General features: G+C 40.1%; 1 protein-coding gene across 1 annotated transcript in view; it reads right to left on the reverse strand.

The window, feature by feature from the left end:
- Window positions 1-26656, reverse strand: part of NME7 (NME/NM23 family member 7) — a 242285-nt gene that overhangs the window by 36623 nt on the left and 179006 nt on the right. The window contains exon 11 of the mRNA XM_030937211.1: window positions 1202-1309. Coding sequence (XP_030793071.1) covers window positions 1202-1309 — 108 coding nt within the window. The remainder of the gene's footprint in view (window positions 1-1201; window positions 1310-26656) is intronic.

Genomic DNA, 26656 nt, shown 5'->3' on the forward strand with positions numbered 1-26656 from the left:
CCTGCTGTAAAGCTTTTAAGTAAACTTTCACTGCTGCTCTAAAACTTGCCTCAGTCTCGCCTTTTGCCTTATGCTTCCTCGGTTGGATTCTTTCTTCTGAAGAGGCAAGTACTGAGGTTGCTGCAGACCCCTATGAATTTGCCATGGGTAACACTATCACACTGTATATTAGACTCCTCCCCCGCCCTTTTAGAGGCAAAGTCTCACTATGATGTCCAGGGTGGAGTGCAAGGGCTATTCACAAATGCAATCATAGCAAACCATGGCCTTGAACTCCTGGCCTCAAGCAATCCTCCCACTTAAGCCTCCCAAGTAGCTGGGACTCCAGGTGCATGCCACTGAGCCTGGCTGGACTTCTTAATTTCATTGGAAAACAGTTGACCCTTGAACAGTGTGGAGGTATGGGGTACCTATCCCCTGCACAGTGGAAAAATCTACGTATAACTTTTGATTCCCCAAGAGCTTAACTACTAATGCTGTTGACCGGGAGCTTCACTATTAACAAAAAGTTGATTAACACGTAAATAGACTAGTATATACCTATATGTTACGCATTCATAATATACATATTTTTTCTTTTATTTTTGATATTTCTAGGCTACAAAGTTCACCCTAGAGTTTTTTCAAATTGTCACAAATCTCCAAAAAACTTTCTAATATATTTATTGAACAAATGAAAATATAAGTGGACCAGCACAGTTCAAACGTTGTTCAAGGGTCAACTGTATGTATTTTCATGACTAGCAATTTATGGTGATGGCACAGTCATCTGATGTAAAAACAAGTTTCACACCATTTAATTATTTTAAAATCATAATGTATGCCAACCAGAAAAAATATCTAAATTCTTTGAAGGCTATACAGCATACTACAAATTGGTCTTTGAAAGCCGCAGTCCAAAATCATCAGGTGGCCAAGGAACAGTCATCCAAGGGGAACATTACACACCGGGACCTGTCAGTGGGTGGGGAACTGGGGGAGGGATAACATTAGGAGAAATACCTAATGTAGGTGATGGGTTGATGGGTGCAGCAAACCACCAAGGCACGTGTATACCTATGTAACAAAACTGCACTTTCTGCACATGTAACCTATAACTTAAAGTAAAATAATAAAACAAAAAGTTTTCTTACACATCAGAACTTCTGAGATAATTTATGAGATTGAAATATAAATAGGATGTTTACCTTCGTTATCTTACCTCTAATAGGCCATCCTCTGGCAGATCAGTACAGTGAACAGCATTCTGGATCTTAGTTTTACCAAAGATTGCTCTGAGAGTTCCAGGGCGTAAATGCCGGGCAATTTCCTATTAAACATACATTCACATATAGATTAAAGTTAGTCATATGGTATAAATAAGAAAAACACTAGTTATATGAAACACTAACTTATTTGTGAAATACATGTTATATATAGACAGTGCTTATAAGAGTTTTTCTGTGGCCCAATGTAAAGTCTGCTTTCATCTACATCGGGGAAAAAAAATTGCATTTCTTTTTATCAGTAGATTTTGGGAATCACACAAAATGTGAAGCTAGTTCATTACTGTGAGAGACTTGTATTTTATAAAGAAGTAGAGATCTTAACAACTTTGATTTAAAATGAACTAATTTGATGCTATCGATTTCAAAATATTTTTTAAAAATGTTAGCTGTATCAACTTAGTAGTAGTTCATCTTTAGGGGGAAAAATATGGTCACAAATAGCCCTGAATTTAATGAGGGTTAGAGAGAGGCAAGGGAATGATAATGATGTACAAAAAAATTTAAACTGAGTAAGGCAGGAAGAGAGGACCTAGGGGATAAAGAGGTAATCGACAATGAAAAGGTGGATCAATGAATTTGAGCTCCTAATGGTATGAGATAATTATTGAGATCAGTATGTTAGAGGAAGAGAGCTGGAAAGTTAAAAGATACTTGAGATTGAGATTACTGTGGGTGAGAGGAGATAGGGCTACAGTGATTGATAATGATCAGTTTTAAGGCATAACCATGGCTAAGGTTAGTTTGAGGGCAAGAATGTTAGAAGAAAGAAGAGCAACATACTGAGAGGCCAAGTTAGTAAGTGGATCATCTCTATGAAAGTGGAAATCAGAAAGAATCATGACAGGTATAGCTTAGGGTGCAAAGATTCAGAGCAGCATTCACATTTGTGGTTCCATCACTTAACGATGTTTTAAAGGCATGCATTTATTTAATTACCTAAGTTTTATGTGCCAGGTTTCCAACAAATGTCAGCTATAAATGTATTATGTTTAGGAAAAACATTTTGATAAAGCAGAACATAAGGATGTCTTCATATTTCATATTTATTACTTTCATTCTGTTCTCCATAATTTTTCTAGCAAGTAAGTATCCAATATTAAAAACCTACTCAGCTGGGCATGGTGGCCCACACCTGTAATCCCAACACTTTTAGAGGCAGAGGTGAGTGAATCATTTGTGGTCAGGAGTTCGAGACTAGCCTGGCTAACATGGTGAAGCCCTGTCTCAACATGGTGAAACCCTGTCTCCACAAAAATTAGTTGGGCGTGGTGGTGTGTGCCTGTAATCCCAGATACTCAGGAGGCTCAGGCAGGAGAATTACCTGAACTTGGGAGATGGAGGTTGCAGTGAGCCGAGACTATGCATTGCACTCCAGCTTGGGCGACACATCAGACTCCATCTCAAAAAACAAACAGAAGACTTACTCTGTTTATATAATGGGAAGCTGTCATTTTGTGACATAAGATGTAATTTATGAAATTGTGAAAGGTGAGTACTCATGTTCTTTTTCTTATTTCCGGTCAGAGAATAAAACACTTTTAAATTACTCAGTTTCAGTAAACTATTTTATTAGAACCTATTCTCTCTCAAATTTAGTTTGATGGCCAGGCTCATGCCTATAATTGGCACCTTGGGAGGAGTTTGAGAGCAGCCTTGGCAACACAGAGAGACCCTGTCACTACAAAAAATACAAAAATTAGCCGGGTGTAGTGCGCACCCCTGTAGTCCCAGCTACTTGGGAAGCTGAGTGGGAGGATGGCTTGAGCTTGTGAGGTCGAGGCTACAGTGAGCCAAGATAATGCCACTGCACTCCAGCCTGGGTGACAGAGCAGGACCCTGTCTCAAAAAAAAAGAAAATTTTATTTAACTTGCACTACATTCATTAAAATATTACTTTCATGTAAGTGTCTGCTACATGCACAGCACTTGGAATCTGAAGAGGTTCATGTGTATTGGCCTAGCGCGGTGGCTCATGCCTGTAATCCCAGCACTTTGGGAGGCCGAGACGACGGGTAGATCACCTGAGGTCAGGAGTTAGAGACCAGCCTGATCAACATGGTGAAACCCTGTTTCTATTAAAAATGCAAAAATTAGCTGAGCATGGTGGCACGCACCTGTAGTCTCAGCTACTTGGGGGGCTGAGGCAGAAGAATGGCTTGAACACGGGGGGCGGAGGATGCAGTGAGCCAAGATTGCGCCACTGCACTCTAGCCTGGGTGAAAGAGCGAGATTCTATCTCAACAACAACAACAACAACAACAACAAAACAGAGAGAGAGATTCGTGTGTGTATGTGTGTGTGTGTGTGTGTGAATATAAATAGGATTGGTTGGTGGTTCCTGGGGTGGTTGTTAATATCTACTCATATTGTATTATGGTCAGAAAATAAGGTCTCTTCCATCTGTCTTTGAAGGAATTTTGTATCCCAACACATAATGAATGTTAGTGAGTATCACACTGTGTTTAAAAACATTGTCACAGGTTGCATTCCCTGGGAAACCAACTCTGAAGTGGAGACACATTTGCAAAAAGTTTGCTGGTTGTGGCCTTAGGATCTACACTTGTGGGGAAGTGAGGAAAAGAGGATGGCCTCAGACAATCCTACACAGAGCTCTGGAGCTGCAACGGCCCTTCAGAGTTGTCCTCAATGGAGACAAAGGGGTCAGGCCTTTATCCCCCAAACTGTTAAATTACTAGATGTGGGTCACTCCAGGGAAGGGGACATGACCTTGGGCAAAGTGACTTTCTTCAGCAGAGGGCAATTCCTGGAGAGATTTTGTAGATTACTGTCAGCTCCTGCCACTCCCAGCAAGAATGAGCATTTCAGTTCTAAAGGGCAGAGGGACATCTGAGTGGCTCTCCACAGAACCAGTATGCACATTTGTACACACACACATATATATATGGCACTTTAGACTACTGCAATCTGATTACCATTCCCTTTAGGTAACTATTTTTGTTTTTCTTTCTGAAAGGTTTTGCACTATATCTTTAACTAGGCCTTTGTCATTTACCAGTCACTCTGTTCCATACTCAATGGTCCAATTTAATCTAAGATATACATCTTCAGTCAGCTTCTACTATTTATTATCTTCTCCTCCATTTTATCTCTTCTTGCCTTTATTTCTATAAGAAAGATGTTGAAATGTCTTAACTCTCCTTTCTCTTTTACAGTTTCCATGCAATTATCTTTTCGTGTTATACTCTCGGAGAATAACTCCATTTGATCTGCTGCCTCACTAACTTGCTTTTAAACTGGGCCCACCGTGCTATTTTATGTATTTACTGTGTATTTTAAAAACCTTAACAAATTGGTTTTTAATTTCCAATATCTATATTTTTTTTTCCATGGATCCAATATTCTCTTAAGTCTTTCTGAGGAAACCGACTCTTCTAGTTTATAGTCTGTTTTTGTTAGCTCTATTAATTTGCTTTGTTTAGGTTTAGGTTCTGTTGGTTGAGTTTTGTGTCTTCTTTATGATATTCATAAACTTTAAATGGTTGGTAATTCCTGGCTGGTTTTTTGAGTTCTCTATTTGCTTGGCATAGATGCCAGGGACATGCTGCTAGATAAGGTATTCTGGTTGCCTTCCTTTCAGAAGGGGTTGCTACCATTTTTCCTGAGTGTCATTAGCTGTCTTCCCATTGCTCTGCCTCTTTAGCTCAAGCCCCACATTCAGTGCCTGAGGCTGTGGCTAAAAGTATCAACTGCCTTCTGCTCAACACAAGCAAGCAAATGTGAAGGCGTTGATTTACTCTGCTGCTCTTCATGCAGCCCTCCAACTAACCACCCTGCTTATGGCCCCATGCCCTTCCTCAGCCTTGCATCCATATGTCTGATGTGCAGCCCACCCAGTACCCCTACCCCTTCTGGAGCAGTTCTCTCCTGCATGTTTTAGCATGTAGGTTTTCCTCAACAATCCAATCCTATCTGCTTTGAGTCTTTTGAAGTTTATGGCCTGTAACAAAACTAAAAAAAACAAAAAAACAAAAAAAACAAAAATAAAAAAAACCAAACCCACAAAAACATATATATGTGTATGGGTGGGGGGGTTGGGTACTCTTCCTTGTTTTCCAGCATCACTGGAGATTTAGTCTTTAAAGTAACACATAGTGAAACAGTATCTCCTGTAAATTCCTGTAAGGACACGGGAAGCAAGGGGATGGTGGGCACATATGGTCTTCTGCCATCTTCATGACGCTTCATCTTACTGACTGACATTCTCTATTTCTCCAACACAACAAACCATCTTTAATTCATTTTTCATGCTGCTATAATCTTGTACCTAAATGCCAATATGATCATGTTATTTACTTGCTCAAAAAATCTTTGAAGGCTCATAATTGCCTATGGCCAAATGTCTAAACTCCTTAATGTGGCATTCAAGGTCCTCCCCACACTTGCCTAAATCTACCTCACTCACACCTGCCCTGAAAGTTTACACATCCCAGTGAAAACACTGTTTCTTCTATAAAAGCAAATTAAGCCTTCCCAATCAGAGTAATCCTTCCTTCTTCAATGTTCCCACAGCAGTTTACACTTCCAATACAGGCCTTCTTGACTTGCAATTTATATAGTTGTTTTATGAACCTATTTTACTAAGATCCCATTAGATTTCAATCCCTGAACACAATATAAAACTTCCCTTATATTCTGTATCTTACTAATGAACACACAGTAAATGTTTGGTAAATATTTGCTGACTGACATAAAATGACAGTACTTCTATTCAGAGTGTCAGGATGGAGTAGCAAGTAAGAGCGGGGGCTGTGGAAAAAGGCTCTCCGGATTTGAATTTTGCCTCTGCCACTTAACAGTTGTGTGACCACACCACACTATTTAACCTCTCTGTGATGTTCTTATTTGTAAGACAAGGATAAAATAAATCTGTCTTAAGGAGATTAAGACAATTCTTAAAGAGACAAAAAGGTATATTTTGGTAAATATCAAAGATAATCTAACCAAGTATTATATTATCTTTAAATAGATATATAGCATCTCTTAAGAGTTGTAATCATCATAGCTTTAGAACAAAAGTATACGTTTAGATTAGATCATAATCTAATTATGGCCTATTATTATCCATTAATAAACCTCAGAAAACATGAAGTATTTTTACTGATATAAAATGTTTTATTTAGGTAAATGATAATGAAACCTAAAGATATAAAACAATAGGCATTTTCTGCATAGCTGCCCTTAAAATCTAGGCTTTCATTTTAGATCCTCTTTAAAAGGTATTGATAAATTAATTTTAGTTTTGGCTAGTATAAAATGTCACATATGCTTATAAAGTAAAAAATACTGAAATACTAAAAACTACAAAAATAATAAAAAATACCAAAAGTGAGAGTGAAATAGTAACAGCATTTCCCGCCTCCATCTCCTGATGGATTGCCCCTAATTTTTCTAACAGATTTACATTCCTCTTGCTGCTTAAACTCTGGTGAAGACCATACTACCACTCATAATCCCCCTCCCTTCAAGGAGCAGAAACAATTATCAGATCATAAAAGCAACACAAAGTACCAACATATGATTTCATCTAATACCATAAATAATTCTTAAAAAGTTATTGCAGTATTTATAAACAACAGGTTATGCTGAGAAAATCAGACTCATGAAAGAGCAACACTTATTTGTACTTGGAGGGTCAGCAGTCTTTCAAATCCCACAAAATTCCAGGCATATTCATCCTCCCCTAAAACCTTGCATGCTGAGTACCATCAAGTCAAATTCTTGGCTATGTTACAGTTCATCGTAAGTACTAAAAATTCTGCTCAGGTAATCCTGCTGTGGGAGGAAGAATTCTGACTTATACAATGACCTCTAAATCTAAGACATCAAAAAAGTGCATCAAATATAGAATAGTGATTGGCAAAATATTGAAAATAAAAAGATAATATTTATTTAATTATTCTATGGCTGTGTTATCATAAAGAATATCACTGTTTATTGAATAATAGGTCTATCAGATTGATAAAATATGTCTGGACAAAGAATAACTTACTTCAATAATAAAGCCACTCAGTTTCAGATCTAAACAATACAGAAGAGATATCTAAGAACGAAAATGCCCTTCCCTTTAAGAAACAAATTAAACTAGAAGAAGATTTATGAAATTTACTAATTACAGAAAAAAGATCAACTATAGAATATATTCAGATACAGTCATGCATTGCTTAACAACAGGGATATATTCTAAGAAATGCATCATGAGGTGATTTCCTCATTGTGTGAACATCATAGAGTGTACTTACATAAGCCTAGATGATATAGCCTACTACACATCTAGGCTATATAATTTGCTACTAGGCTACAAACTTGTATAGCATGTTGCTATACGGAATACTGTAGGCAACTGTAACACAATGATAAATATTTGTGTATCTACACATATCTAAACAGTAAATGTACACTAAAAGTATGGTAAAAAATGATGTAGACCTGTAGAGGGCACTTACCATGAATGGAGCTTGTAGGACTGGCAGTTGTTCTAGGTGAGTTAGTGAGTGTGAGCGCCTAGGACATTACTGTACACTACTGCAGACTTTATAAAACACTGTACACTTGGGCTACACTAAATTTATAAAAATATTTTTATTTCTTCAAAAGTAAATTAACCTTAGCTTACTGTAACTATTTCACTTTATAAAATTCTAAGTACTTTGGGAGCAAGATGGCCGAATAGGAACAGCTCCAGTCTCCAACTCCCAGCGCGAGCGACACAGAAGACCGGTGATTTCTGCATTTTCAACTGAGGTACTGGGGTCATCGCACTAGGGAGTGCCAGACAATCGGTGCTGGTCAGCTGCTGCAGCCTGACCAGCGAGAGCTGAAGCAGGGCGAGGCATCGCCTCACCTAGGAAGTGCAAGGGGGAAGGGAATCCCTTTTCCTAGCCAGGGGAACTGAGACACACAACACCTGGAAAATCGGGTAACTCCCACCCCAATACCGCGCTTTAAGCAAACGGGCACACAAGAAGAATATATCCCTCACCTGGCCGGGAGGGTCCCACCCCCACGGAGCCTCCCTCATTGTTAACACAGCAGCCTGCGGCGATCTAACCGCAAGGCAGCAGCGAGGCTGGGGGAGGGGCGCCCGCCATTGTTGAGGCTTAAGTAGGTAAACAAAGCCGCTGGGAAGCTCGAACTGGGTGGAGCTCACAGCAGCTCAAGGAAACCTGCCTGTCTCTATAGACTCCACCTCTGGGGGCAGGGCTCAGCTAAAAAAACAACAGGGGAAGCAGCAGAGGCCTGAGCAGACGCGAACGACTCTGTCTGACAGCTTTGAAGAGAGCAGTGGATCTCCCAACACGGAGGTTGAGATCTGAGAAAGGACAGACTGCCTGCTCAAGTGGGTCCCTGACCCCTGAGTAGCCTAACTGGGAGACATCCCCCACTAGGGGCAGTCTGACACCCCACACCTCACAGGGTGGAGTACACCCCTGAGAGGAAGCTTCCAAAGTAAGAATCAGACAGGTACACTCGCTGTTCAGCAATATTCTATCTTCTGCAAACTCTGCTGCTAATACCCAGGCAAACAGGGTCTGGAGTGGACCTCAAGCAATCTCCAACAGACCTATAGCTGAGGGTCCTGACTGTCAGAAGGAAAACTATCAAACAGGAAGGACACCTATAACAAAACCCCATCAGTACGTCACCATCATCAAAGACCAGAGACAGATAAAACCACAAAGATGGGGAAAAAGCAGGGCAGAAAAGCTGGAAATTCAAGAAATAAGAGCGCATCTCCCCCTGCAAAGGAGCGCAGCCCATCGCCAGCAACGGATCGAAGCTGGTCAGAGAATGACATTGATGAGATGAGAGAAGAAGGCTTCAGTCCATCAAACTTCTCAGAGCTAAAGGAGGAATTACGTACCCAGCGCAAAGAAACTAAAAATCTTGAAAAAAGAGTGGAAGAATTGACAGCCAGACTAATTAATGCAGAGAAGGTCATAAACGAAATGACAGAGATGAAAACCATGACACGAGAAATACGTGACAAATGCACAAGCTTCAGTAACCGACTCAATCAACTGGAAGAAAGAGTATCAGGGATTGAGGATCAAATGAATGAAATGAAGCGAGAAGAGAAACCAAAAGAAAAAAGAAGAAAAAGAAATGAACAAAGCCTACAAGAAGTATGGGATTATGTAAAAAGACCAAATCTACGTCTGATTGGGGTGCCTGAAAGTGAGGGGGAAAATGGAACCAAGTTGGAAAACACTCTTCAGGATATCATCCAGGAGAACTTCCCCAACCTAGTAGGGCAGGCCAACATTCAAATTCAGGAAATACAGAGAACGCCACAAAGATACTCCTCCAGAAGAGCAACTCCAAGACACATAATTGCCAGATTCACCAAAGTTGAAATGAAGGAAAAAATCTTAAGGGCAGCCAGAGAGAAAGGTCGGGTTACCCACAAAGGGAAGCCCATCAGACTAACAGCAGATCTCTCGGCAGAAACTCTACAAGCCAGAAGAGAGTGGGGGCCATTATTCAACGTTCTTAAAGAAAAGAATTTTCAACCCAGAATTTCATATCCAGCCAAACTAAGTTTCATCAGTGAAGGAGAAATAAAATCCTTTACAGATAAGCAAATGCTTAGAGATTTTGTCACCACCAGGCCTGCCGTACAAGAGACCCTGAAGGAAGCCCTAAACATGGAAAGGAACAACCGGTACCAGCCATTGCAAAAACAAGCCGAAATGTAAAGACCATCGAGGCTAGGAAGAAACTGCATCAACTAACGAGCAAAATAACCAGTTAATATCATAATGGCAGGATCAACTTCACACATAACAATATTAACCTTAAATGTAAATGGATTAAATGCCCCACTTAAAAGACACAGACTGGCAAACTGGATAAAGAGTCAAGACCCATCAGTCTGCTGTATTCAGGAGACACATCTCACATGCAGAGAAATACATAGGCTCAAAATAAAGGGATGGAGGAAGATCTACCAAGCAAATGGAGAACAAAAAAAATGCAGGGTTTGCAATCCTAATCTCTGATAAAACAGACTTTAAACCATCAAAGATGAAAAGAGACAAAGACGGCCATTACATAATGGTAAACGGATCAATTCAACAGGAAGAGCTAACTATCCTAAATATATATGCACCCAATACAGGAGCACTCTGATTCATAAAGCAAGTCCTTAGAGACTTACAAAGAGACTTAGACTCCCATACAATAATAATGGGAGACTTCAACATTCCACTGTCAACATTAGACAGATGTTAACAAGGATATCGAGACAGAAAGTTAACAAGGATATCCAGAAATTGAACTCATCTCTGCACCAAGCGGACCTAATAGACATCTATAGAACTCTCCACCCCAAATCAACAGAATATACATTCTTCTCAGCACCACATCGCACTTATTCCAAAATTGACCACATAATTGGAAGTAAAGCACTCCTCAGCAAATGTAAAAGAACAGAAATTATAACAAACTGTCTCTCAGACCACAGTGCAATCAAACTAGAACTCAGGACTAAGAAACTCAATCAAAACCACTCAACTACATGGAAACTGAACAACCTGCTCCTGAATGACTACTGGGTACATAATGAAATGAAAGCAGAAATAAAGATGTTCTTTGAAACCAATGAGAACAAAGATACAACATACCAGAATCTCTGGGACACATTTAAAGCAGTGTGTAGAGGGAAATTTATAGCACTAAATGCCCACAAGAGAAAGCAGGAAAGATCTAAAATGGACACTCTCACATCACAATTAAAAGAACTAGAGAAGCAAGAGCAAACACATTCAAAAGCTAGCAGAAGGCAAGAAATAACTAAGATCAGAGCAGAACTGAAGGAGATAGAGACACAAAAAACCCTCCAAAAAATCAGTGAATCCAGGAGTTGGTTTTTTGAAAAGATCAATAAAATTGACAGACCGCTAGCAAGACTAATAAAGAAGAAAAGAGAGAGGAATCAAATAGATGAAATAAAAAATGATAAAGGGGATATCACCACCGACCCCACAGAAATACAAACTACCATCAGAGAATACTATAAACACCTCTACGCAAATCAACGAGAAAATCTAGAAGAAATGGATAATTTCCTGGACACTTACACTCTCCCAAGACTAAACCAGGAAGAAGTTGAATCCCTGAATAGACCAATAGCAGGCTCTGAAATTGAGGCAACAATTAATAGCCTACCCACCAAAAAAAGTCCAGGACCAGATGGATTCACAGCTGAATTCTACCAGAGGTACAAGGAGGAGCTGGTACCATTCCTTCTGAAACTATTCCAATCAATTGAAAAAGAGGGAATCCTCCCTAACTCATTTTATGAGGCCAACATCATCCTGATACCAAAGCCTGGCAGAGACACAACAAAAAAAGAAAATTTCAGACCAATATCCCTGATGAACATCGATGCAAAAATCCTCAATAAAATACTGGCAAACTGGACTCAGCAGCACATCAAAAAGCTTATCCACCATGATCAAGTGGGCTTCATCCCTGGGATGCAAGGCTGGTTCAACATTCGCAAATCAATAAACATAATCCAGCATATAAACAGAACTAAAGTCAAGAACCACATGATTATCTCAATAGATGCAGAAAAGGCTTTTGACAAAATTCAACAGCCCTTCATGCTAAAAACGCTCAATAAATTCGGTATTGATGGAACGTACCTCAAAATAATAAGAACTATTTATGACAAACCCACAGCCAATATCATACTGAATGGGCAAAAACTGGAAAAATTCCCTTTGAAAACTGGCACAAGACAGGGATGCCCTCTCTCACCACTCCTATTCAACATAGTGTTGGAAGTTCTGGCTAGGGCAATCAGGCAAGAGAAAGAAATCAAGGGTATTCAGTTAGGAAAAGAAGAAGTCAAATTGTCCCTGTTTGCAGATGACATGACTGTATATTTAGAAAACCCCATTGTCTCAGCCCAAAATCTCCTTAAGCTGATAAGCAACTTCAGCAAAGTCTCAAGATACAAAATTAATGTGCAAAAATCACAAGCATTCTTATACACCAGTAACAGACAAGCAGAGAGCCAAATCAGGAATGAACTTCTATTCACAATTGCTTCAAAGAGAATAAAATACCTAGGAATCCAACTTACAAGGGATGTAAAGGACCTCTTCAAGGAGAACTACAAACCACTGCTCAGTGAAATCAAAGAGGACACAAACAAATGGAAGAACATACCATGCTCATGGATAGGAAGAATCAATATTGTGAAAATGGCCATACTGCCCAAGGTTATTTATAGATTCAATGCCATCCCCATCAAGCTACCAATGAGTTTCTTCACAGAATTGGAAAAAACGGCTTTAAAGTTCATATGGAACCAAAAAAGAGCCCACATTGCCAAGACAATCCTAAGTCAAAAGGACAAAGCTGGAGGCGTCACGCTACCTGACTTCAAACTATACTACAAGGCTACAGTAACCAAAACAGCATGGTACTGGTACCAAAACAGAGATATAGACCAATGGAACAGAACAGAGTCCTCAGAAATAATACCACACATCTACAGCCATCTGATCTTTGACAAACCTGAGAGAAACAAGAAATGGGGAAAGGATTCCCTATTTAATAAATGGTGCTGGGAAAATTGGCTAGCCATAAGTAGAAAGCTGAAACTGGATCCTTTCCTTATTCCTTATACGAAGATTAATTCAAGATGGATTAGAGACTTAAATGTTTGACCTAATATCATAAAAACCCTAGAAGAAAATCTAGGTAGTACCATTCAGGACATAGGCATGTACAAGGACTTCATGTCTAAAACACCAAAAGCAACGGCAGCAAAAGCCAAAATTGACAAATGGGATCTCATTAAACTAAAGAGCTTCTGCACAGCAAAAGAAACTACCATCAGAGTGAACAGGCAACCTACAGAATGGGAGAAAATTTTTGCAACCTACTCATCTGACAAAGGGCTAATATCCAGAATCTACAAAGAACTCAAACAAATATACAAGAAAAAAACAAACAACCCCATCCAAAAGTGGGCAAAGGATATGAAGAGACATTTCTCAAAAGAAGACATTCATACAGCCAACAGACACATGAAAAAATGCTCATCATCACTTGCCATCAGAGAAATGCAAATCAAAATCACAATGAGATACCATCTCACACCAGTTAGAATGGCAATCATTAAAAAATCAGGAAACAACAGTTGTTGGAGAGGATGTGGAGAAATAGGAACACTTTTCCACTGTTGGTGGGATTGTAAACTAGTTCAACCATTATGGAAAACAGTATGGCGATTCCTCAAGGATCTAGAACTAGATGTACCATATGACCCAGCCATCCCACTACTGGGTATATACCCAAAGGATTATAAATTATTCTACTACAAAGACACATGCACATGTATGTTTATTGCAGCACTATTCACAATAGCAAAGACTTGGAATCAACCCAAATGTCCATCTGTGACAGACTGGATTAAGAAAATGTGGCACATATACACCATGGAATACTATGCAGCCATAAAAAAGGATGAGTTTGCGTCCTTTGTAGGGACATGGATGCAGCTGGAAACCATCATTCTTAGCAAACTATCACAAGAACAGAAAACCAAACACCACATGTTCTCACTCATAGGTGGGAACTGAACAATGAGATCACTTGGACTCGGGAAGGGGTACGTCACACACTGGGGCCTATCATCGGGAGTGGGGAGGGGGGAGGGATTGCACTGGGGAGTTATACATGATATAAATGATGAATTGATGGGTGCTGACGAGTTGATGGGTGCAGTACACCAACATGGCACAAATATACATATGTAACAAACCTGCACGTTATGCACATGTACCCTAGAACTTAAAGTATAATAAAAAAAAAATTCACACACAAAAAAATAAAATTCTAAGTACTTTTTTTAACTTTTTGACTCTTTTGCAGTAACACAGCTTAAAACACAAACACATTGTACAGCTGTACAAGAATCTTTTCTTTCTTAACATCATTATTCTAAGAGCTTTTTCTATGTTTTAAGTTTTTTTCTTTTGAAACCTTTTTGTTAAAAACGAAAACACAAACACACGCATTAGCCTAGGCTTACACAGGGTCAGAGTCATCAATATCACTGTCTTCCACCTTCATATCTTGTCCCATTAGAAGGTCTTTAGCGACAGTAACACACATAGAGCTGTCATCTCCTCTGATAAAATGCCTTGTTCTGGAATACCTCCTGAAGGACCTGCCTCAGGCTCTTTTACAGTTAACTTTTTTTTAATAGTTAGAAAAAGTGTACTCTAAAGCAATGATAAAAAGTATAGTAAATATGTAAACCAGTAACATAGTCATTTATTGTCATTACCAAGTATTATGTACTATACATAATTTATGTAGTATACTTTAATACAAGTGGCAGTACAGTAGGTTCATTTATGCCAGCATCACCACAAACACATGAGTAATGCATTGTGTGACTATGTCACAACAGGAATTTTTCAGCTCCATTACAATCTTATGGGATCAGCATCCTATATGAAGTCAGGTGTTGATGGAAATGTCGTTATGCAGTGCATGACTGTAATTAGTAGCAAATCGTGGTTTATCACGAAGTCACTAGTCTAATTCCAGGAAAATCTAAGTACAAGGAAAAAAAAATATTCTTTAGACTACAGGATAACCATGTGAGCAGTGATATAAATATGTGGATAAATATTAAAAGAGGAGCTAGTACAGCTTGAGTCCTAGTAACCCTAAAACAGCTGTGAAACAATGTTCTAAGCATTGTCCTCCTTTCACAGGCAATAAGGGTAATAAAACTTAATATCAAATGCCAGTGAGGGGACCACCATAACTAAAACAGCAAATATTCTCATTTCTATCCATTACTAGCATTCTTCTGCAACAAGTCTTGTAATACTAAACAGCACATGCTAAGTGCTTTCCTTGACTCCTGTGGCACTTCAAAAATGTCTTACCAAAACTGACCCATCAAACAGCTTTTCCCAGTAGTATGCAACTTTGTACTACCTAATATAGTTATGCAGTTTTATATTCCTGGGAGATAAGCAATGTCAGACGAATTCAAACTAAAACGAGATAATGAAACATGGGGAAGGAATTGGAAGTAGAAACGGAAGCCAGGGGAGAGACCCAGAAGCTACTTCCTGCTAAGTCTAAGGCTCCTTCTAGAATGTATGCATAGGCTTTAGAAAGAGTACCTGCAAAATTAAACTCAACAACTTATTTATATAATACTAATCTCATTGAATAAGCCACCTGTGGGTTCATGGTAAATACACTTACTGGCACTGGAAAATACATAAATTGTATATGAGGAATATTAAAACATCTGGCTTGTGAACTCTGACAGGTTTCACATCTCACTTTTCATTAGATAAAAAATAGCTGTTATGTAAATTTATAGAACCTGAAGAGGGTCACAATGAAATGTTATTTCAGGTGAAATATTTAGATAATTCAATCCTGTCTTTCTCATTAGGTTTCAATAGACCACATGGCATCGTAACTATTGCCTCTTACTGATCTGTTTGCTGTTTCAGCCAACAATAGGAACTGGCTGAAGTGAAAATCAAGTCTTATTTGACACAGGTGTTGCTTTTAAAGGTAAAATCATGATCTCTTGGTTCTCCTCTTTTTAAAAGAATTGTTCATTCTGCAGAAGGATGAGTTCAACTAAAAAAAAAAGAGAAAAATCTCTTAACTCACTTTTATATAAATTGCTTAGTATTTTATCAAAAACTACAAAGATTCATGTATGTAAGTAAAATCTAAGAACATAAACATTAGCATAGAGGGTTAGGGTTTTTGGTAAATATTTTCCTATTTCCTTTCGTTTTTCTAAATACATTTTAAGAGATTTAACCTTTGATGTATACTCACATTACTACTAAAAAATTTAAGAGGCATTCTTTTTTTCAATTTTTTTTTAAACACCATGGACCTGAAGGCAAGAGAGGCATTCTTAATATCTCCCTGCAAAAGAAACGTTCCACAATCTACTTCATCCCTATAAAATAATTACTACCCAGTCTTGCTTTACTATTTTAAAGAATCCTACAATTCAATGCTCAGAAACTTGCCCAAAAGAATAAAATAATGAAATAGCTGGGACCCACTCTGGGCACTTCTAACACCCAATTCTTGCCAAGTCCTGTCAATACAACTACTAATACATAGCCTGTATCAGTTGGCTTCTACATCCACTCTGGCACCATATTCCACTGCCTAGAATATTGGGTTTTTAGATTTTTATACTTGCTGGTCTATCTGGTTTCCTAGATACCACTACTCCTAGTAAACATATTGTCCAAAAAGCAGTTAGAATAAGCTTAAAAAAACTTAAGTTGAATCATACCACTTTCCTGCCGAAGAATCTCTGATACTTTCCTTAAGAGAAAATGCAAAATTCTTGGGCTGGGCGTGGTGGCTCATCCCTATAACCCCAGCACTTTGGGAGGCTGAGGTGGAAGGATCGTTTGAGGCCAGGTGTTCAAGATCAACCTGGCCAACACAGCAAGAACCTATCTCTTTAAAAAAAAAATTCTCAACATGACCTATAGTCCAGCATGCTCTGGCTCCTGCTTACCTCTCCAACCTCACCAGAAATGAACTAGTCACATCAACCCCTTCCAACCTTTCAAACTAGTCACATCAACCCCTTCCAACTTTTCAAAGGCACCAAACTCTTTCCTACCTCAAGCATGAAAACACACACTATTTCCCTTGGCTTAGCAATTCTCCTCTCTCTCTCTCTCTTTTTTTTTTTTTTTTTTTTTGAGACGGAGTCTTCCTCTGTCACCCAGGCTGGAGTGCAGTGGCATGATCTTGGCTCACTGCAAGCTCCACCTTCCGGGTTCCTGCCATTCTCCTGCCTCAGCCTCCCAAGTAGCTGGGACTACAGGTGCCCGCCACAATGCCTGGCTAATTTTGATTTTTTGTATTTTTAGTAGAGACGGGGTTTCACCATGTTAGCCAGGATGGTCTTGATCTCCTGACCTCATGAATCCTGGCTTTGATCTCCTGACCTCGTGATCTGCCCACCTCGGCCTCCCAAAGTGCTGGGATTACAGGCGTGAGCCACTGCACCCGGCCTCTCCTCTTTCTTAATAACTGCCTTACAAATAGCTTACAATAAGCAACAGAAATCAGATGTGATAGATTCTACAGAGTGACTCTCTCAACTCTTTATGCTATCCTCCTTCTAGATGGAAATTAGAAATCTAAAAACTACATTCCCCAGACACATTTCTGGCTAGAGTTCTTGCATTGTGGAAGTTCTACATGAGATTTGGAAGACAGGACAAAGCAGAAGCTATCTTCCTGCTGATGTTGCTACAGGCAGACAAGGTAGGAGACACAAGTGTTTGAGCTGTGGCAGACTCAATGCCTAAGTCACTGCTATGGTAGTAGCAGTGGAGGCAGCAGCAACCTCAGGATTCTAGGTATGGGAAGATACTCTTGAAATCAGTGGCAACTGGAGCTGACTTAAGGCCCTGAAACTCTTAAGAAACTAAGTTCGTAAACAGCTATTTCCTTGAATCGAACTCCTTTAAAAAAATTCCTAGGCTGGTTTCTGTTTCTTGGGCTGAACTCTCAGTGATATTCTGAGGCTCCCTTTCTTTCTCTACAGAAAGCTGTTTTCCCTGTTCCCACTTAGTAAGTACCTTTTTGCCATCTGGTTTCACCTTTACCGCTCTATTGAAATTGCTCCCTTCAAAGACTTCAGCTGAAACCTCTTTTTTTTTTTTTGAGACAGAGCCTTGCTGTCACCCAGGCTGGAGTGCAGTGGCACAATCTCAGCTCACTGCAACCTCCACCTCATGGGTTCAAGCAATTCTCCTGCCTCAGTCTCCTGTAGGGTCCAGCCCCACAGGGCCAGTGGGTTTTTCTCCCCGTGTGTGGAGACAAGAGATTGTAGAAATAAAGATACAAGACAAAGAGATAAAAGAAAAGACGGCTGGGCCCAGGGGACCACTACCACTAAGACGCAGAGACCGGTAGTGGCCCCGAATGCCAGGCTGCACTGATATTTATTGAATACAAGACAAAGGGTCAGGGTAAGGAGTGTGAGCTATCTCTAATGATAGGTAAGGTCACGTGGGTCACATGTCTGCTGGACAGGGGGCCCTTCCCTGCCTGGCGGCTGAGGCAGAGAGAAAGAGAGGAGAGAGACAGAGACAGCTGACGCCATTATTTCTGCATATCAGAGGCCTTTAGTACTTTCACTAATTAGTTACCGCTATCTAAAAGACAGAGCCAGGTGAACAGGATGGAACATGAAAGTGGACTAGGAGCGTGACCACTGAAGCACAGCATCACAGGGGGACGGTTAGGCCTCAGGATAACTGCGGGCGGGCCTCACTGATGTCATGCCTTCCACAAGAGGTGGAGGAGTAGAGTCGTCTCCAAACTCCTCCGGGGAAAGGGAGACTCCCTTTCCCAGTCTGCTAAGTAGCAGGTGTTTTTCCTTGACACTGACGCTAGGGCTAGACAATGGTCCGCTTGGCAACGGGCGTCTTCCCAGATGCTGGCGTTACCGCTGGACCAAGGAGCCCTCTGGTGGCCCTTCCTGGGCATAACAGAAGGCTCACACTTGTCTTCTGATCACTTCTCACTATGTCCCTTCAGCTCCTATCTCTGTATGGCCTGGTTTTTCCTCGGTTATAATTTTAGAGCAAGGATTATTATAATATTGGAATAAAGAGGAATTGTTACAAACTAATGATTGATATTCATATATAATCATATCTATTATCTATATCTAGTATAACAATTCTTGTTTTATATATTTTATTATACTGGAACAGCTCGTGCCCTTGGTCTCTTGCCTTGGCACCTGGGTGGCTTGCCGCCCACAGTCTCCTGAGTAGCTGGGATTACAGGCATGTGCAACCACGCCCAGCTAATTTTTGTATTTTTAGTAGAGATGGGGTTTCGCCATGTTGCCAAACTGGTCTCCAACTCCTGATTTCAGATAATCTGCCCGCCTCGGCCTCCCAAAGTGCGGGGATTACAGGTATGAGCCACTGTGCCTGGCCTAAAACCTCTTGTATAGCAGTGAAGTTACAAAAGTACCATCAGAAATAGTGAATCTAATACATGTGGCCAATAAACATATGAAATAAAGCTCAGGGGGGCGGAGTAAGATGGCTGAATAGGAACAGCTCCAGTCTCCAGCTCGCAGCATGAGCGACACAGAAGATGGGTGATTTCTGCATTTTCAACTGAGGTACCAGGTTCATCTCAATAGGGAGTGCCAGACAATTGGTGCTGATGCAGCCCAACCAGCCAGAACTGAAGCAGGGTGAGGCATCGCCTCACCTGGGAAGTGCAAGGAGGGGAGGGAATCCCTTTTCCTAGCCAGGGGAACTGAGACACACAACACCTGGAAAATCGGGTAACTCCCACTCCAATACTGCGCTTTACCAAGGGTCTTAGCAAACGGCACATCAAGAGATTATATCCCACACCTGGCCAGGAGGGTCCCATGCCCACGGAGCCTCCCTCATTGCTAGCAGAGCAGTCTGCTATCTAAGGGAAAGGCAGCAGCAAGGCTGGGGGAGGGGCACCCGCCATTGCTGAAGCTTAAGTAGGTAAACAAAGCCGCTGGGAAGCTCGAACTGGGTGGAGCCCACAGCAGCTCAAGGAGGCCTGCCTGTCTCTGTAGAATCCACCTCTGGGGACAGGGCACAACTAAACAACAACAACAACAACAACAACAAAAACAAAAGCAGCAGAAACCTCTGCAGACGCAAACGACTCTGTCTGACAGCTTTGAAGAGAGCAGTGGATCTCCGAACACAGAGGTTGAGATCTCAGAACTGACAGACAGCCTGCTCAAGTGGGTCCCTGACCCCTGAGTAGCCTAACTGAGAGACATCCCCCACTAGGGGCAGACCAACACCCCACAGCTCACAAGGCGGGGTACACTGCTGAGACGAAGCTTCCAAAGCAAGAATCAGACAGGTACACTCGCTGTTCAGCAATATTCTATCTTCTGCAGCCTCTGCTGCTGATACCCAGGCAAACAGGGTCTGGAGTGGACCTCAAGCAATCTCCAACAGACCTATAGCTGAGGGTCCTGACTGTTAGAAGGAAAACTAACAAACAGGAAGGACACCTATACCAAAACCCCATCAGTACGTCACCATCATCAACGACCAGAGGCAGATAAAACCACAAAGATGGGGAAAAAGCAGGGCAGAAAAGCTGGAAATTCAAAAAATAAGAGCGCATCTCTCCCTCCAAAGGAACGCAGCTCATCGCCAGCAACGGATCAAAGCTGGATGGAGAATGACTTTGACGAGTTGATAAAAGAAGGCTTCAGTCCATCAAACTTCTCAGAACTAAAGGAGGAATTATGTACCCAGTGCAAAGAAACTAAAAATCTTGAAAAAAGAATGGAAGAATGGATAACTAGAATAATCAATGCAGAGAAGGCCATAAATGAACTGACAGAGATAAAAACCATGACACGAGAAATACGTGAAAAATGCACAAGCTTCAGTAACCGACTCGATCAACTGGAAGAAAGAGTATCAGTGATTGAGGATCAAACAATGAAATGAAGCAAGAAGAGAAGTCTAAAGAAAAAAGAGAAAAAGAAATGAACAAAGCCTTCAAGAAGTATGGGATTATGTGAAAAGACCAAATCTACATCTGATTCGGGTGCCTGAAAGTAATGGGGAAAATGGAACCAAGTTGGAAAACACTCTGTAGGATATTATCCAGGAAAACTTCCCCAACCTAGTAAGGCAGGCCAACATTCAAATTCAGGAAATACAGAGAACGCCACAAAGATACTCCTCCAGAAGAGCAACTCCAAGACACAAAATTGCCAGATTCACCAAAGTTGAAATGGAGGAAAAACTGTTAAGGGCAGCCAGAGAGAAAGGTCGGGTTACCCACAAAGGGAAGCCCATCAGACTAACAGCAGATCTCTCGGCAGAAACTCTACAAGCCAGAAGAGAGTGGGGGCCGATATTCAACATTCTTAAAGAAAAGAATTTTCAACCCAGAATTTCATATCCAGCCAAACTAAGTATCATAAGTGAAGGAGAAATGAAATTCTTTACAGATAAGCAAATGCTTAGAGATTTTGTCACCACCAGGCCTGCCTTACAAGAGACCCTGAAGGAAGCCCTAAACATGGAAAGGAACAACCGGTACCAGCCATTGCAAAAACATGCCAAAATGTAAAGACCATCGAGGCTACAAAGAAACTGCATCAACTAACGAGCAAAATAACCAGTTAATATCATAACGACAGGATCAAGTTCACATATAACAATATTTACCTTAAATGTAACTGGACTAAATGGTCCAATTAAAAGACACAGACTGGCAAACTGGATAAAGAGTCAAGACCCATCAGTTTGCTGTATTCAGGAGACCTATCTCACATGCAGAGACACACATAGGCCCAAAATAAAGGGATGGAGGAAGATCTACCAAGCAAATGGAGAACAAAAAAAAGCAGGGGTTGCAATCCTAGTCTCTGATAAAACAGACTTTAAACCATCAAAGATCAAAAGAGACAAAGAAGGCCATTACATAGTGGTCAAGGGATCAATTCAACAGGAAGATCTAACTATCCTAAATATATATGCACCCAATACAGGAGCACCCTGATTCATAAAGCAAGTCCTTAGAGACTTACAAAGAGACTTAGACTCCCATACAATAATAACGGGAGACTTCAACACCCCACTGTCAACATTAGACAGATCAACGAGACAGAAAGTTAACAAGGATATCGGGGAACTGAACTCATATCTGCACTAGGCAGACCTAACAGACATCTACAGAACTCTCCACCCCAAATCAACAGAATATACATTCTTCTCAGCACCACATCGCACTTATTCCAAAATTGACCACATAATTGGAAGTAAAGCATTCCTCAGCAAATGTACAAGAACACAAATTATAACAAACTGTCTCTCAGACCACAGTGCAATCAAACTAGAACTCAGGACTAAGAAACTCAATCAAAACCACTCAACTACATGGAAACTGAACAACCTGCTCCTGAATGACTACTGGGTACATAATGAAATGAAGGCAGAAATAAAGATGTTCTTAGAACAAAGATACAACACACCAGAATCTCTGGGACATATTTAAAGCAATGTGTAGAGGGAAATTTATAGCACTAAATGCCCATAAGAGAAAGCTGGAAAGATCTAAAATGGACACTCTCACATCACAATTAAAAGAACTAGAGAAGCAAGAGCAAACACATTCAAAAGCTAGCAGAAGGCAAGAAATAACTGAGATCAGAGCAGAACTGAAGGAGATAGAGACACAAAAAACCCTCCAAAAAATCAATGAATTCAGGAGTTGGTTTTTTGAAAAGATCAACAAAATTGACAGACCGCTAGCAAGACTAATAAAGAAGAAAAGAGAGAAGAATGAAATAGATGCAATAAAAAATGATAAAGGGGATATCACCACCAACCCCACAGAAATACAAACTACCATCAGAGAATACTATAAACACCTCTACGCAAATCAACTAGAAAATCTAGAAGAAATGGATAATTTCCTGGACACTTACACTCTCCCAAGACTAAATCAGGAAGAAGTTGAATCCCCGAATAGACCAGTAGCAGGCTCTGAAATTGAGGCAATAACTAATAGCCTACCAACCAAAAAAAGTCCAGGACCAGATGGATTCACAGCTGAATTCTACCAGAGGTACAAGGAGGAGCTGGTACCATTCCTTCTGAAACTATTCCAATCAATAGAAAAAGAGGGAATCCTCCCTAACTCATTGGATGAGGCCAACATCATCCTGATACCAAAGCCTGGCAGAGACACAACAAAAAAAGAGAATTTTAGACCAATATCCCTGATGAACATCGATGCAAAAATCCTCAATAAAATACTGGCAAACTGAATCCAGCAGCACATCAAAAAGCTTATCCACCATGATCAAGTGGGCTTCATCCCTGGGATGCAAGGCTGGTTCAACATACGCAAATCAATAAACGTAATCCAGCATATAAACAGATCCAAAGATAAAAACTACATGATTATCTCAATAGATGCAGAAAAGGCCTTTGACAAAATTCAACAGCCCTTCACGCTAAAAACGCTCAATAAATTCGGTATTGATGGAACGTATCTCAAAATAATAAGAGCTATTTATGACAAACCCACAGCCAATATCATACTGAATGGGCAAAAACCAGAAGCATTCCCTTTGAAAACTGGCACAAGACAGGGATGCCCTCTCTCACTACTCCTATTCAAAATAGTGTTGGAAGTTCTGGCCAGGGTAATCAGGCAGGAGAAAGAAATAAAGGGCATTCAATTAGGAAAACAGGAAGTCAAATTGTCCCTGTTTGCAGATGACATGATTGTATATTAGAAAACCCCATTGTCTCAGCCCAAAATCTCTTGGGATTGCCTTGGGAGTTATACCTGATGTAAATGACGAGTTGATGGGTGCTGACGAGTTGATGGGTGCAGCACACTAACATGGCACAAGTATACATATGTAACAAACCTGCACGTTATGCACATGTACCCTAGAACTTAAAGTATAATTAAAAAAATAAATAAATAAATAAAAAGAAATAAAGCTCAGCATCACTGATCATTAGAGAAATGCAAATCAAAACCACAGTGTGATACCATCTCACACCAGTCAGAATGGCTATTACTAAAAAGTCAAAAAACAACAGATGCTGGTGAGGTTGCAGAGAAATAGGAATGCTTCTACACTGTTGGTGGGAATGTAAATTAGTTCAACCATTGTGCAAGACAGTGTGGTGATTCCTCAAAGACCTAGAGGCAGAAATACCGTTTGACCCAGCAATCCCATTACTGGGTGTATACTCAAAGGAATATAAATTGTTCTGTTATAAAGACACATGCATGTGTATATTCATTGCATCACTATTCACAATAGCAAAGACATGGAATCAACTTAAATGCCCATCAATGATAGACTGGATAAAGAAAATGTGGTGCATATATACCATGGAATACTATGCAGCCCTAAAAAGAAACAAGATCATGTCCTTTGCAGAAACAGGGATGGAGCTGGAGGCCATTATCCTTAGCAAACTAATGCAGGAACAGAAAACCAAATACCTGTATGCTCTCATTTAGAAGTGAGAGCTAAATGATGAAAACATATGGACACATGGAGGGGAGCAACACACACTGGGGCCTGTCAGAGGACCAGGGGTGGGAGGAAGGAGAAGATCAGGAAGAATAGCTAGTGGATACTGGATTTAATACCTGGGTGGTGGGATGATCTGTGCAGCAAACCACCACCGAACACATTTACCTATGGTAACATGAACATGTGCCTCTGAACTTAAAATAAAAGTTGGAAAAAAAAAGGCATGTCAGTCAAAGAAAGAAACAGTGGGTCTGACAACTTGATCTTAGTACAGGTATATCCAATTTATAAAATAACACAGAGATTTTATAAAATTTAGTTTTATTTGTCCTAGAGTAGCAATGTTAGTCTCGGCAGTTAGTAGAAAGATTTTGGTGCCTTTAAAAGCCTAGCTTCAGTGTTATCAGGCTGAATTAATTAAGGTAATGCCCATAAAATGTCTAATGGTGTCTGGCCAAACTGGAGGCATTTAGTAGATATAATCATTGTCTTCATAATATTGTAAATAAACTCATAGCTAACAATGAGGCACTTAACATAGTACTTGCGTTTTTAAAAGCATGTATTATTTCACAGGAATCCCACAAATCCCCTTGTCAGCATAACTGCTGACAAGGCAGACAGTTTCTGCCTTTTACAGATATGGATAACTTGGTTCTACGGACAGCTTCAGACCTCCTATCCAGAACTAAAGAAAGAGTATACCCAAAGATCCAGCCACTTGGGGCAAACTCTCTTTAAAGGTTAATTTCCTAAACTGCCCCATGTCTTCTATGATTCCCTGTAAAGCTGCAGTAAGCAGCTAAGATTCCAGACCGAGGTGAGTATGTTTTGAAACCATCTAATCTTCTCCTATAATTACAAATAGCAGTGTTGTCCAAAAGAAATGTAACGTGAGCCATCTATGTAATTTAAAATCGTCTAATGGACACATTAGTAAGAAATAAAATTAATTTTAATAAAATAATTTATTTAACCCTATATAGTCAAACACTATCTCAGTAGGTAATTAATAAAAATTATTAGTGAGCTATTTTACATGCTTAATTTATGCTAAATTTTCAAGTCCTGGGTGTATATTTTGTGTATAATACCTCTCAATTAGAACCAGCCATGTTTCAGGTGCTGGAGAGCTACATGTGGCTAATGGCCATCATATTGGACAGTAGAGACCTAGAGAATAGTACCTCTCTCCCAGAACCCAGGTTTAACTTCTCAGCAACATGCTACATTAAGGGCTGAGTCAAGACTAATAATATCTGCAATATTAACCTCTCTTATGTGAATGGAAACCTTGAACATAAGCTTGAGGGCAGTTAATCTAACCATGCTTCTCATGCTGCCATCCTAGGCTATAATCCTATCTATCTATCTACCTACCTACCTATCTATCATTTATCATGTCTCTTGCCCACTTATCCTCCACAACTGGCATTGCCTATGTTCACCATTATCCTCAAGGCTCCATCCTCACTTACACGTTTTCTCTCAGCAATTTTGTTTCCTGCTTCACAGAAAAAAAAATTAAGACTGATATCAAGAGATTCAGCTCCCTCAAATTCCTACACACACACACACGCACAGACACATATACATGGATCCATATATATATATATACACACACACACATTATCCTTCCCTTCCCTCTTTCCATTCAGTACCAAAGAAAGTGTCATTTCTTCTTCTTTTAATAATGAACCCTCCCATCTCTTTGCAACTCTAGGTCAGGAAACTTCCTTCATTATAATTACCTTTCGCCTGTGTTTCCAACCTTTCTCTTTTTGATAGTTTATTTTATGCATTGTATCAAAATGCTCATATCTCTCCTATCACTTAACAAATAGACAATTTTAATTACTGTCCCACCTCTTCCCCTCCTTTTTAGAAGTCTTAATAAGCTCCACTTTCATTTACTCTTCAGCCTTCTGCCTCACAACACTATCTAAACCGCTTTGGCAAATGACATTGACACTCTTCTAATTGCCCATAGATTCTTTCAATTTGTGACTTGTCTTCAGCATTTATTATTCTGGACCATTCTGTTATTCCTGAAGCTCTCCATTTACTCAGCCCACATTATACCACAATCCAGGATCTCCTCCTGACTGTTCCTCTCAGGCTCCTTTATTTCCACCTTCCTACTGCCTAGTGTCCACTCCATATTCTCCTCTTATCTTCTGGCTCTCCCTGGGCAGTTTCATTCACTACTATCATGTCTCTTTAGACGACTCTTTAACTATTGCCCAGTTCTCTTTCCTGAGTT

This window comes from Rhinopithecus roxellana, chromosome 8 (assembly GCF_007565055.1).
Source record: "Rhinopithecus roxellana isolate Shanxi Qingling chromosome 8, ASM756505v1, whole genome shotgun sequence".
In the NCBI taxonomy this organism is placed as follows: domain Eukaryota; kingdom Metazoa; phylum Chordata; class Mammalia; order Primates; family Cercopithecidae; genus Rhinopithecus; species Rhinopithecus roxellana.